Here is a 14,108-nt window from a genome sequence, read left to right as displayed (position 1 = left end):
ATGTGAGGTGTAAAAAAGGCAAGAGCTCATGCTAAACTGCAGGTCTCTGTACCTCAAGTTCCACTTTACCATGGTCCCTAAGCCATGGAGGAAAATGACTGGAACCTGAATTCCCAAGTCACTATATGGGCTGCCCAGTATCTGCACCCCACCCTTACATTGGGCCTTGGGGGAGAAAGAGCTCAGTCAACCCACAGGGAGACACTGGGAAGCCAGCAGGGCAAAGTTTCTGGTGCCCACTTTGCAAATGGAGAAGCTGGGCTCAGGATAAGCACTCTGTGGACTTGGTCCCAGCACCCCCTGCCCAGCCCAAGTCCATCACAAGGCCAATCAGCAGTGGGTGCTCACTTGGCCTAGGATCCAGACTCCCATCCTTCCATCCCAACAAAGGCCCCAATATGGGCATCCAGGCTGGAAAAACAAATTATTTATGTCTATTCCCAGGCAAGCCAGGGGTTTACAGAGCAACAAAGTGTGCTGTTGCTCCTAGGAGATGAGAAGCTATTTTAACCTCTGATCAGCTGCTTCTGGGAATGTCACAGTCTAGGAAGTCAAGGTAAGGTGGCTGCCTCCTCCCTGGTGTGATCTACAAGTGATGAAATCCTAATTAAAACCAAATTTAAACTACAAGTCAGAACTGGCACTTATGGGGGAAATAGTGCTTAAACAAGCTATTTAATCCTCACCTACATGTATTTATTTCCTTTGGAAGCACAGCATGTTTTTTTTAACCATGTGCTAGGTGGAAAGGTTGAGAAGGCCCTTTCCTGGACCGAAGAGGGGCAGTACAAAGGGAGCGCATGTGATGGGCCGGATGATTCATCATCACCAGGCGACAACCACATGGGATGAGGACAGTGGAGCCTGATGCTCCCCATGCCTTCAGCATGAGGCCTGCGAAATCCCACTGTTCAAATGAAGCCCACTTTCCCCACCCACTGCCAAAAAGGGTTACATAACATCCCCATACCCATGCCTATTCTCTTCCCTCAGTTCACCCACAGCTGCCACCAGTGTTATCCAGAGGAAGACCTAGCCCTTGCCCTTGAGCTACCCCCAGTTTCGAAGGGCAGACCCTACACGCATTCAGAGAACATGAGTCCAAGGCTAGCCACAGTGTGTGGGGTGCGGTCCCTGGGGCGGCTTCCACAGACAGTCTCCCCAAATTCAGACCACCTCCACTCCGGCCAGCTCTGCTCCTGCCCCTCCTCCTGTCCATGCCACCAGGCCCTCTACTCAATCTCTCAGCAAGTATTCTCTCATCCCCTCTGCTGAGTTACGCAGCCTGAGCACAGAGCCCAAATGCGGACATGACCCCTATGCCCACCGGTGAGATAAAGCAGGGACAGTGCATTCACAGTGGGTTCAGAAGCTCCCTCCTCCATGCAGCCTACTGTGTGCAAGTGTTACCCCCCCACCCTGTGACCTGCTGCCAGCCCTCCCTCCAGGACGCCCCTCCACTCCACGCATACAGCACTACTCTGTATTATATCTGGCGGTAAACAGCTCAGTGTCCCGGCTGGGTCCCAAGCTGCCCTCGCTTGAGGCAAGGGCCTGGCACACAGCAGGCTCTCCACAGAAAGAGTAAGGCCAGTGGGTGCACAAGAATGGCCAGGTAACACTCCTCACCGCAGAGGGCCAGCACTCACTCCCACTGCCTAGCCGACCCCTGTACCCAGGCTGGAAAGCTCTGCTCTCAGGGGATGATTTCCTCTCCAGGTAGCAAACAGGTACTTTCTTTAGGATTCAAATTACCCTGCAAGAATTCTAGTGGTACCCTGCCCTGAACACAATGTGGAGGGGGGAGGGAGGCGCTGTCCTTGAAAGGACAAATGTTTTCTGCTCCAGCCACACACTTTCTCTAGACAGAGCAGCTCTTTAGAGCCCTGAATCAAAACAGCCCTGGAGTGTGGCTTTTACTCCCCACAGGGCGTCGTTACCACAGCAACTGTATTTCTTCTTGGAACTCTTTCAAGAGTACAAGATGTAGATTCCCTCCAAAACAAAACCGGAGAAAAGCCAGGGCAGCTGGGAGCTGGGATTAAGGGAAGGGCCCTGGAAGGAAGGAGGGCCGCACATGAAGCTCTGCCGAGGGGTCAAGCACGGAAAGAGCCTGATGTCAGGTGTGTTAATCCAGATACACAAAAAGAAGGGACAGGGCTTGCTTAAGGCGAAGATAAACCTTCTACTAAAAAGTTATATGCCAGGAGTGTGACTACCCACCACGACCTGTCCAGTTAGGAATATATGACCAGAACGCCCTGTGAGGTTGCTTTCTGTAGAACTCCTTTTCGTGCCGCCCCCCCCCCCCCCACACACACACTTCCCTGAAACTGATGGATGAAGCTCACTTACCACCTGTCCTGCCCAAACCCACTCCAGTCCTCACCTGGCTTCTCCGGGCATCACTGGCTCCCACCCTCCCCAAATTTCCTGAGATTCCTCCTAAATGCCCGCGGGGCAAGCCTCAGGGCACCGAGCATGTCTTCATTTTGCAGTCTAAACTCCATATCCTGGAACCTCCTCCAGCCCTAGGGCTTCAAATCTCCCCACATAAGCATCCATCTGAGTCCAGATGCCTGCTTGCCGGCCTCTCTCCATGTACAGGTCTAACAGTCACCCCAGGCTTACACAATCAAAACCAGACTCCAGACTTCCCCTTCTAAACGACTCTGCCCTGCTTGGCTCATCTCAGAAGCACGCACCACCACTCACCCTGCTTGCTCACCCCCACAGCCCATCTATCCAGTAGCCCTGTGAACCTGCGTCAGCCTCACAGCTGGGCCAATGCAACAACCTCCTACCTCCACACACAGTCAGGGCAGGGCATCCACGCTCAGACCTCCAATAGCTCCCCATCCCACTTATGGAGTGAGGTCCATCCTCAGTGGCCACACCTCGCAGGCCTTTTCTACTCTCAATTCCACCCTGCCCCCCAACCCTTCACTCTAATCCTGCCACCCAAAGATTCTTTCTGCCCCTAAAACAAGCCAAGCTAGTTCTCCACTCAGCTAGAAATGCTCTTCCCTAGATCTTGGCATCCCCTCTGCCACTTCCCCTCCCTCCCCACATGCTAGGGCAGTGGTACTGCCCCTCCCCCAACACCCACACACTCCCACCCTAGCTCTCACAAGTTCCTGACATTACCTTCCCAATTTACAGGCATACTGTCTAGCCACCCCTCCTGTGGAAGTTCCCTGAGGCAGGGAGACAGTCTTGTTCACCCAGGTCCTGGCACATAGCTAGTGCTCAATAAATGCTTAGTGGCTGGCTTCGGAGTTCCTGCTGTGAGGATGGGCAGCCAATGCTCCAGGGAGAGGAGGTGCTCTACTTCCAGTGACAGAATGTCTAGAGACAGATCAGAGATTTCCAGAACAATGAATCATCTGGGGAACTTTAAAAATGCATGGATTTCTAGGCTCTACACCAAGATCTACACCCAAGATAGAACTGAGGTGGGGCTAGAGAAGAGACTGCAAATTGTTTTCCCAGGTGACCCAGAGGCACAGGTAGGTCTAAGAACCTGATTGAGCAAATATCTTCATTTTACACATGAATGAGTCAAGGCCCTCAAAGAAATGACTTAATACAAAGTTCCAACACCGGCTGGTCACCAGGAGTCTGCGCTGGGAGCCCCAAACCTCCACCCACAAGGCTTTCCCTCTGACTGGCTCCAAGATGTCTCGGTCTGAGCAGAGCTGGAGAAGAGAAAGTCAGTCCTTGAGAAGAACAGGGACTACACACCCCATCTTGGCTGTGGCGCTGCAAAGTCACTTTCTTGCTCATCTAATACTTCACACTAAAAGGAAAGTCCACCTTCAAAGAATCAGGGCTCTGCTGAGTAAAGCCAGGGGCCCAGGAGGATGTTCTCTTTGCTTCCAAAGGAAGCAGCCTCCACTCACTGTCCCTCAGCAGAGAGAGCAGGAGGGGCACCCAGACTTCCCCACTTATAAAAGGCTGGTGTGCAAGACGTCGAGCCAGATACTTCCAAGACATCCTCCTGTGCTCTCCCAGCTACTGATGAAGTCAGAAGCTCTGTCTTGATTTTTCAGACAAGGAGAGGAAGACTCAAAGTTTAAAGATCTGTTCTGGATCCCACAGATGTGATGAACAGAGCTGAAATTTAAACCACATCTGTCCAGCTCCGAAGCCCATGCATTCCATTGGGCCACACGGCTCCCACCAGGTAACCTGATGGTAATTTCCATCTGTGATGGGAAGGAGACCAAGCTTTCCTGGGGCCTTCTTGTTTTCAAGCACCTGGAGTAAGGGGTAGAGAGGGATATAGAGCCAGGGTTCTAGGGACCATCTGGGGTTGGCAACATCCCAAAGCATCACCATGACAGATGCCTTCAGCCCCAGGTTTCCCAGTCAATTAAACAGAGATAAACCAACAGCTACCTCAAAGGGCTACTACATGAGATCCCGTCACAAACTGCCATGTAAATGTGATGACACCCAGCCTGCAAAAGGCCCAACACAAGACTTCCTAGCTGACTCTGCAACCAGGCTGTTGGGCACTGGGATGTGGCCACGCAGGGTCCGAGACAAGGGGAACTTCCTGAGAGAAGAGCAGGATACAGACAAGTCTGACTCCTCATGCAGCACACTGGACTCGTCTCTACGCCCCACTTTCCCCAACACTTGCTAGCCCCTCCCTCCAGCTCCTCTTCTGCCCTAGCCCCACATTGGCCAGGGACCCTTCCCCATGCACCCAAGTCAGAAGGTATGAACGTGCTCCCTTTCTCTACCTTGGCACTGCTCCCTCCCCACACTGCTCAATGTGTGTAGATCACAGCTACATTGCTCTGAACTGTCAGCATTTAACTCCACACAGAAGGCAAGGAATGAGCATCCACTGGAGACACTGGCCATTAAGACTGAAAACTCCAAAGTCCTCTGCCCCAGTTCTAGGCTCCCCATGGCTGATCTGATGGTCATCTAAGTTTCCACCTAACCTCTTAGGTTTCAATAAATGGGAGTTTAGTTAAGATATGGTCCTCAGAAGTGAGGCTAGATGGAGCAAGTTCTCAGAGATGCATGTCCAATAAGGCAGCCATAAGTCAAGGGTGGCTATTTAAATGTAAATTAATTAAAATGGAATGAAATGAAAAATAAAATCAATAATGTGCCACGTTAACCATATTTTAAGGGCTCAAGAGCTATGTGGCTGTGGCTATGGTACTTGGACAGCATGATTATACACAGACCACCACCCTCATCGCACCCAGTTCTAATGAACAGAGCTGCTCTCCAGTGCTGATCTCCAGGGCCAGGTGAAAAACAGGAACCGCTGCAGAACCTGCAGCTGACAGCCAGACCTCAGCCCTGAGGTCACGCCCAACCCGAGGGGCTGGCCTCCTGGCCAGCCAGTCTGCCTCTGTCTCAGGGCAAAAAGAGACAGAGCAATCCAGGCCAAATGCTCAGGAAGTCCAACAGCCATGGGCAAGCGTTTGTGCCAAGTTCACTACCTTTCAGAGCCTCCCTCTGGCTACTCAGGAAGCCAGGAGAGGACGAACGGGCCTCACGCTGCCCTAGGCCAGCTCCACAGAGGGGCCATCCAGCTTCTCGGCACAGCCTGGCCCCTCTGGATGGGCTCCAAAAGTGAGGTTCCAGTGCAATACAGGAAAGTGTGCCTGGGCTGGCTGCCCTTCCAGCCGGAAGCCCTGGCTCCTGCAGAACTTGGCCACCAAAGCACCCAGCAGCACTTCCAGACCTCACTGCTGCCCCAGTCACCACTGCCAACTGCTTGCTGTCAAACTCTCTGGAGCACCCCCCAATGTCCCTCCCTGTGCCCATGAATGTTCCCACCTCTGATCTGCTCCCCTGGAACACTCTTTTCCAGCTACCTCAATACTCCCTTCCCGGATTCATCCTCCACGGCCCAGTTCAAGTTCCACTGTGTCTTCCCATGAAGCATCCCCAGACCCAGGCAGATTTCCCAGGAAATGAACCCCAGCAGCACAGTCTGATATTGTATGTACTCCTCCCACCTGTCAATCTTCTGACTACAGGACACTGCTTTGGGCAGCGCCACACCCATGTAGAGTCCCCTGCTCCCAAGGAATCTTGCATGGGCTAGAATCCAGGAGAGTCACTTATGCTCCATGACCTTGGGCACCTCAGCACCTCTGACCCTCTTTCTTTGACCCCTCATAAATCCGTCCCATCAGGTGGGCTAAAAGGAAGCGCTTTGTAAAACTGCTGAGCTGCATGGCTACAACCACGTGTGTTTTTTTACTGAATATACCTATGAAAAGCTTATGACCCTAATCTCATCCCCATCTGTCACAACCTCAGGGCTGATTCCTCCATAATAGCACTAAATTATATTCTGGCGGTGTGGGGAGGAAGACAATAGCATAAGGGAAATCAACCCTATGCCCGGATTCCACCTTGAGCACAACATGCACAAAATAGGCATCAATGATGGATCTGCCACTGAGTGCTAGCAGACCAGCAAGCAGCCATCTGCATGGGGCAAGTAGGCACTCTCCATCAGCAGGGGCAGGCTGAGAAAGAGCTTAATGCTGGCGTCTGTTCTACGGTGGCCTTGTCCTCACATCAGAAAACTGAACCAAAATTGGGGAGCCGCTTCTTCCCTGAGGGAGGAGACTCCTTCCTTCCAATCTGCTGGCAGCAGGCAGGCCATACTTCCTCCCCATTCACAGGTCCCACAAGAAATTACTACGGGCTGAAAAATTAACTCAAACTTTAGACTGTCTTTCTTCCACGCACTTACCCTAATAGACATGTCACTCAAGAACTGTGGAATATGACACTAAAAGCACAGGTAACAAAAGAAAAAATAGGTAATTTGGATTTCATCAAAATTTAAAGGCTTTTGTGCATCAAAGGACATTACCAAGAGAGTGAAAAGACAACCCACAGAATAAAAGAAAACATCTGCAAATTCCGTATCTGAGAAGTGTAATATTCAGAATATATAAAGAACTCAACTACAACTTGACAACAGAAAGACAAACATTTCACTTTAAAAAATGGACAAAGGACATGAACAGGTATTTCTTCAAAGACAGTACAAATGGCAAATAAATACATGAAAAGATGTTCAACAGCACTAATCATTAGGGAAATACAAATCAAAACCACAATGAAATACCACCTCACACCAAGCAGGATAGCTGTAATTTTTTTTAAGGCAAATAAGTATGGGCCAGGATGTAGAGAAATGGGACCCATCATACATTGCTGGTGGTAGTGGGAAATGGTACAGCTACTACGCTGAACAGTTTGGTGGTTTCTCAAAAAGTTAAACATAGAATATGTCTCAAAAATGTCACTTCCTAGGCATATACCAAAATAATTGAAAATAGGAACGTAAACAGATATTTATACACCAGTAAGTCCACCAACATACCAATGGCAGCATTAGTCACAATAAAGGTGTCCATCAACAGATGAATGGATAAATAAAATGTGGTATACACATATAATGGGATATCATGCAGCCTTAAAAAGGAATGAAATTCTATTACATGCTAGAATATGGATGAACCATGAAAATCTATGCTACGTGAAGTAAGCCAGTCACAAAAGGAAAAATATTGTATGATTCCACCTATATAAGGTACTTAGAATAGGCAAAGTCAGAGACAGAAAGTAGATTAGAGGCTACAAGAGGCTGGGGTAAGAGAGGAGTGGGGAGTTATTGCTTAATGGATGTACAGTTTCTGTTTGAGCTGATGAAAAAGTTTGGAAATAGCAGTGATGACTGTGCAACATTGTGAATATACTTAATGCCCCCTGAAAAATGGTTAAATGGCAAGTTTTATGTTACATCTATTTTACCACAAAAAGGACAAATACAAAGAAAAGACTTTGCCTACACCTGTCCTCGCCAGGGGGAAAGAGGGCCGGAATCTGGATCCAGAGGGGATTAAAGCATGTATTTAGGGGCAGCTTGGACTTGGGTCCTATACTCTTTTGCCACTATTGTTTTTTTGAGCAGGTAATTTACAAAACCTAAAGGGTATCAAAAAGTATAACGTGAGGCCTGGCCAGGTAGCTCAGTTGGTTAGAGTGTTGTCCTGATATGACAAGGCTGTGGGTTCAGTCCTAGGTCAGGGCACATACAAGAATCAATCAATGATGCATAAATAAGTGGAACAAAAAAATCGATGTCTGTCTCTCTCCCCCTCTCTTTCTCTAATATCAATAGAGAGAGAGAGAAAAAGAGAGAGAGGGAGGGAAGGGAGGCTCACCACCTGTTCTCATGGTCTCTTCTAATCGGAACACTCACCTGGCATACCTCTAAGTTATGTGGCCTTGGGCAAACCTCTTCACTTTTATTGGTCTCAGTGCTTTCACCTGTAAATTAACCCTCCTTCTTCCTTCCTCTCAGGGTTGTCATCAAGACTAGATAAGCCGGGCAGGTGGTTAACTATGTTAAATCTGAAAACACTGTTGTCTTTAATGAAAAAAACTAAACTGTTAGAGCTACAGAAAAACTGGAGCACTATGTACTCCCCATCTCCTATCTCCTTTCTTTTCCTCCATAACATTTCCATCCAACACTAGATATATTTGCTTCACTACCTCCTCCCCAGCTGAATGGAAGCTTGTTGGGGCAGCAACTTCTGACTGCTTTGTTCACTCACTGCTAGACCTCCAGTACCTGAATGACTGGTGCACAGTAGGTGCTCAGTATATATCTGTGGAAGAAATGAATTACCAGCTCCAATAACCCATTCTGAAACAAGCCAAACTCTTTATCACCTGCTATTGATCCACCACTGATACCACAGCCTGGTAACTGAAGAGTCAACATATTCGAACTTCCCCTTCTGTGCAGGAAAGGGGCCAGATAGAGGGGGAAAATTAAGAGCTCCTGGAGATTAAAGGCACACCAGGAAAGGAAAAAGCTTCCAACAGAATCAAGAATGTGGCTTCACAAGAACTTGTTTCTTAAAAAGAATGCAAGGAAGCTCCAAAGGCGAGTGACCTCTCAGTTCCAAGAGAGAAGCCACGTGATCTCCGAATGCAGATTTTTCTGAATGCAGAAATGAGTTCATAGCCAAGAACTTTCTGAAGCCAGAACTGTGAAGATTAAACCCAATTAAAGTAGCAATCAGTATGCCAACAATGATAACACAGAAGAAATGGAAAAATTCCTAGAAACACACAATGTACTAAAACTGATTCATAAAGAAATAAAAAATTTTAACAGACCTAAAATTAATAAGGAGATTGAATAAGTTATCAAAAAATTCCCAGCAAAGAAAAGCCTGGAGCTAAATGGCTCTGCTGGTGAATTCTACCAAACATTTAAAGAACAATTACCACCAATCCTTCTCAAATTCTTCAAAAAAAAGTGAAGAGGGAACACTTCCTAACTCATTTTATGAGGTCAGCATTACCCTAATTTTTCCAAAGCCAAAACACTATAAAAACCCCACAAAATCCTCAATAAAATACTAGCAAACTGAATTCAGCAGATTAAAAGGTTTATACACCATGATCAAGTGGAATTTTATTCCTGGAATGCAAGGATGGTTCAACATACAATAATCAATCAATGTAATACAATAGAAAGGAGGAAAAAAACCCACATGTTCATCTCAATTGATGAAGAAAAGCATTGGACAAAATTCAATTCCCTTTCATAATAAAAACATCCAACAAACTAGAAATAGAAAGAAATTTCCTCAACATGATAAAAGCCATATTTGAAAAAGCCATATTTGAACATCACACTCGATGGTGAAAGAATGAAAGCATTTCCCCAAGATCAGAAACAAAACAAAAGGATGACTGCTTTTACCACTTCTACTCAACATGTTACTGAAAGTTCTAGCCAGAGCAATTAGGCAAGAAATAAAAAGCATTGAAATAGAAGTAAAAATTATCTCTGTTCACAGACATGTTTTTATATGCAGAAAACCCAAAAGAGTTCACAAAAACTGTTAGAACTAAAAAATAAATTCAGCAAAGTTCCAAGATACAAAATCAACAGGAAAAAAAAAAAAATCAGTTGCATTCTACAGACTAACAATCAACAATCTGAAATGAAAATTAAGAAAACAAACCTATTTACAACACCACCAAAAAGAATAAAATACTCAGGAATAAATTTAACCAAGGAGCCCTGGCCGGTGTGGCTCAGTAGGTTGGCATGTGGTCCCTCCCGCACACCAGACAGTGGTGGGTTCAATTCCCGGTCAAGGCACATACCCAGGTTGTGGGTTTGATCCCCAGCCGGGACATGTGCAGGAGGCAGCCAATCAATGTCTCTCTCTCTCTTCCTCTCTCTAAATATCAATTTAAAGAAAATTAAAAATAAATAAATAAATAGGCCAGACGGTTTGTGTGGATAACTGACAGTGCCGACACCTTGCCAACAAAAGCAGAAGCCAATCTGGCAAGCTTTCACTATTATTTCCCCCTTTCGCTTTCCCACAGAACCCCAGTTGCCCACGCAGAAACTAAACAGGGGCCCGATTGACCAGCCTGTCTTGTTGTTGTTTTTTCAAGTTGGAAACTGGAGTCCCTGTGTCTTCCAATCCCTCGCTGATCTAGATATTTAATGTCCTTTGCATTTTGTTGCATACAGAGTTTCCATCCATCCAACAAGAGCAGAACCAACCACCTCCACCCCTCTGTCGTCTCTAGTGCCCTCTCACAGATTATCCCGTTAGATCTCAAAATAACCCGATGAGAATGAATATACAGGGGTTGTTATCTTCTACTCCAGACATGAAGAAACCGGGCCTCACAGAGATGAAGCCATTTGCCCCAAGTCCCACAGCCCCAAGTGAAAGGGCCAGAGTTTGCACATAGGTAGTGATCTTCAGGGTTCTCCTTCCTCTCGATTATTAAGGAAAGATAAACAAAGTAGGAATGGAATCAGACCATTCTGCTGTCAAACAAAGAGCAAGGGAAAATGCTTGCAGGTATGGCAACGGATAGGTTTAAGAGGTCCATCCCAGAGGAGCAGGCTGGGAAGGAGCTAAGCGCCCTCCTCTTTCCCTGAGATCCACCCGGACCTAGAAATGGGTCTTCCCTTTTGGATTCTTGTACTCAACGATTCCAGCTGGACGCCCAGAAGAGGGTCTGCCAGACACGTCATGACATTTCACTAGGGGTGCAAGTGGAAGGCCAGCTGGGTCCTGGGGAGACGGGAGATTCCGCGCGTTCAGACGCGAACCAGCCACGCCTAAACCAACGAGCATCTGAAACAGTAAGCGGCTCCGGAGACCCACGACGAAAACATGCAGCGGGCCAAGCGGCGGGCTGCGCGCTGACCACTGCCCTGCCGCCCACCCACCAGCACCAGACCCGGTGGGCAGACGCCGACCCCTCGCGCATGCGCCAGCCGCACGCGCATGCGCGTCCCCCGTAGCTGCCTTTTCTTAGCACTCCCCTGCCTTCTCGTCCCTGTACCGGACCCGAACGCTGGGTACCTCAGCCACGGCCCTCACCCCGCATTCCTCACCTTGCGCCCGGTTTTCTCCCGTAGGGCCTTCAGCCGTTCCTTTCGCCGCAACGCTTCTTCCTCTAGCCGGCCCACACCGGCCGCAGCAGCAGCCATCTTGCCCGTCAACCCCTCCTCTTCGCTAGTCTTACCACGCGCAGGCCCAATGAGCAGATGACTCTCACAGCCAATCCGGGGATGAAAATGAGAGAGCAGGAAGTCCTGAAAGCCAATCAACGCTGAGTTGCTCTGGGAGTGCCCGCCCTTTTCCTCCCCTACAACTCGCCTAGCAGGTAGGGGGCGGGCAAAGCTCTAAGGCGTGATGCGTTCAACCCCAATCGGTGAGAAAGCAGCAAGTGGAATCAGACCTGAGTGAACGAGAGTAGAGCGCGTCGATCGCCCTGGTTTTGCCTAAGCGCTAACCGCACAGCTCACTCCATGCCTGCCACTTGGAATGCGCTGACCCAAACTTTGTCCACTTATTCCGACTTTTCAAGGCTCGAATGCCTTCAAGAAGCCTTCTGTGACTCGTCACTCCGACCCCAGTCTGATAAGAGGTCTACCTCTTCCTTCACGTCCAGCTATCAGTGGCTTCTTGGATGTCCATGGGCCCGTAGGCCATCCTATGTCCACTCTCAGCTCAGACAAAGCCTTCGCTGTGCAGGGCTTGCCTAGATGGCCGTTTTCCATCGGGCTCATGGATGATCCCCTCCCACCTCCAACACCCCTGGAGTGGAAAAGCACCCAGGGTCAGACTACCTAACCTGGAGAAGAGCAATCCCCAACCTGAGCCCAACCAAAGAACTTGAGCTTAGCTCCTGAGAACTTAGCTGAGAGTTGATTTGGCCTCGACTGCACCAGGTGCACCAGCAGGAACTGCCAGGGTCTTCTTTCCTGCATTATTCAGCATGCCCTGACAACTGAGAGACCCCTGTGGCTGAAGTCAAGTATTTCTAACAGCATGTTGGGGTCCCCAAAGCCCTATCTCCTCCCACCAGGGGAGAAGAAGGCCCCTTTGCCATAGAACCCCATCCCGCTCCCCCAAACGACCTTCTTGACCTCACTAACTTGGGCCTTTTGTTACCCAATCCCCTGCATCAGGTGGGGTGCTCTGTTAGAGCCTGATATTCAGGTAGCAGATACTCAGAAAATGCCAGCTCATTGGCAGGATGGACGCGACAGGAGGAAAGGCCAGAGTGGAGGGGCTGCATAAAAAGCCAGGAGGACATAACAGGATGGGGATGGACACAGAGTCTGTCTTCCCAAGGTCTAGGGGGCTCCAGACTGGTCACGTCCTCAACTGGTAAAGTCCTACAACCTCTCTGGGCCCTACAAACTTCCCCCCAGCCCCAACAAAGAGCCTGACCCCTCCTCAACACCAGGGGGCCCTCCTCAGCTCACAAGCCTGCTGAAAAGGTTGATCTAAAGAAGCCTAGGCTCAGCGGTTGAGCGCCGACCTAGGATCCAGGAGATCAGAGTTTGATTCCTGGTCAAGGGCACATGCCCAGGTTGCAGGTTCGATCCCCCAGTCAGGAGCATGCAGGAGGCAGCCGATCAACGACGACTCTCTCATCATTAATGTTTCTCTCCCTGTCTCCCTCTCCCTTCCTCCTTTCCTCTCTGAAATCAATAAAAATATATTTAAAAAATTAAAATTAAAAAAATTTAAAAGCCTGGGGGTGATGATGGTGGCAGTGGCCCAGCAACAGTCAATGAGGCCTCTGTCCCTGTCCACGCTGTCCCTGGCTGCCCAGGTAGTCCTAATTTGGCCCACCTGGGCTTCAGTTTCTCCTGGAAAAAAATAAAAAATGCACGAGGCGCCCTCTTGCCTTTAACCTCTCAAGGTTAAAAAAAACACACAAAATATGTGAAGCAAGTGCTGAACCGTGAAGTGGAGGGTGCTTTCACTAGAGCATGTAGGAAAGCTTCCTGGAGGAGACGGCCCACGAGGATTGGCTAAACCTCCCAGGGGTCTGCCCGACCGATGGAGGACACTGCTTCTCCAGGAGGTTATTTCAGACTTGTTCTGCTGCTCTCTGATTCCCATTCTGCTCCACAAACAGCAGATGCAAAAAAGTGGCACTTCAGCCTTTCTAGAAAACGCTTAGAACAGCACCTGGCACGTGGTAAGCTCTACAAGTGGTCGTCATGGGTTTTGTTATCATTACTTGTTGAAGGACCCTGGGCACTGCCCGTGGCCGCAGTCCCTCCCCTCACCCAGCAAGCCCTTCCCTTGCACACATGGTGCAAGTCCAGCCAGGCGGGATGCACCCCGCGTATCTAGACCCAGGACAAGTCTGGAATCCCTGACCCCCACATTCGACATTCGTCGGGGCTCAGATTGGCCCTTCCCAAGGCATTGGTAGGAGCTTGGACTGCGGAGGGCGGGACTTTGGGGGCAGCCCTGACCTAAGGCTCCTCCCCCCCCCCCCCCAGGCTCCCCGCCCTTTGCACGGTCCCAGGAGAGGCGGGGCGGCGGTGGCCGCAGCTAAGTGCAGGAAGCCGGGCGGCTACCGGCCGGGAGGAGGAGCGTGCAGATTTGAGTGGCTCAGCGCGGCGGGGGCCAGTACTACTTACCCCAGTAGTACCTCGCCGCTCCGCCCTGGAGTGACGCCCTCCGCCCATGGGCCTGGCCGAGGGCAACCGGCGGGCGGCGCGGAGGAGGCGGCGGCGG

General features: G+C 49.5%; 1 protein-coding gene across 1 annotated transcript in view; it reads right to left on the bottom strand.

Moving 5' to 3' along the window:
- Positions 1 to 11,551, bottom strand: part of CCDC12 (coiled-coil domain containing 12) — a 37,516-nt gene extending 25,965 nt beyond the window's left edge. Inside the window, exon 1 of the mRNA XM_016202784.2 lies at positions 11,456 to 11,551. Coding sequence (XP_016058270.1) covers positions 11,456 to 11,551 — 96 coding nt within the window. The remainder of the gene's footprint in view (positions 1 to 11,455) is intronic.
- Between the last annotated feature and the right edge of the window lie 2,557 nt (positions 11,552 to 14,108).

Source organism: Miniopterus natalensis, chromosome 15, assembly GCF_054644295.1.
Source record: "Miniopterus natalensis isolate mMinNat1 chromosome 15, mMinNat1.hap1, whole genome shotgun sequence".
NCBI lineage: Eukaryota > Metazoa > Chordata > Mammalia > Chiroptera > Miniopteridae > Miniopterus > Miniopterus natalensis.
This window is presented reverse-complemented; position numbering and strand designations above follow the sequence as displayed.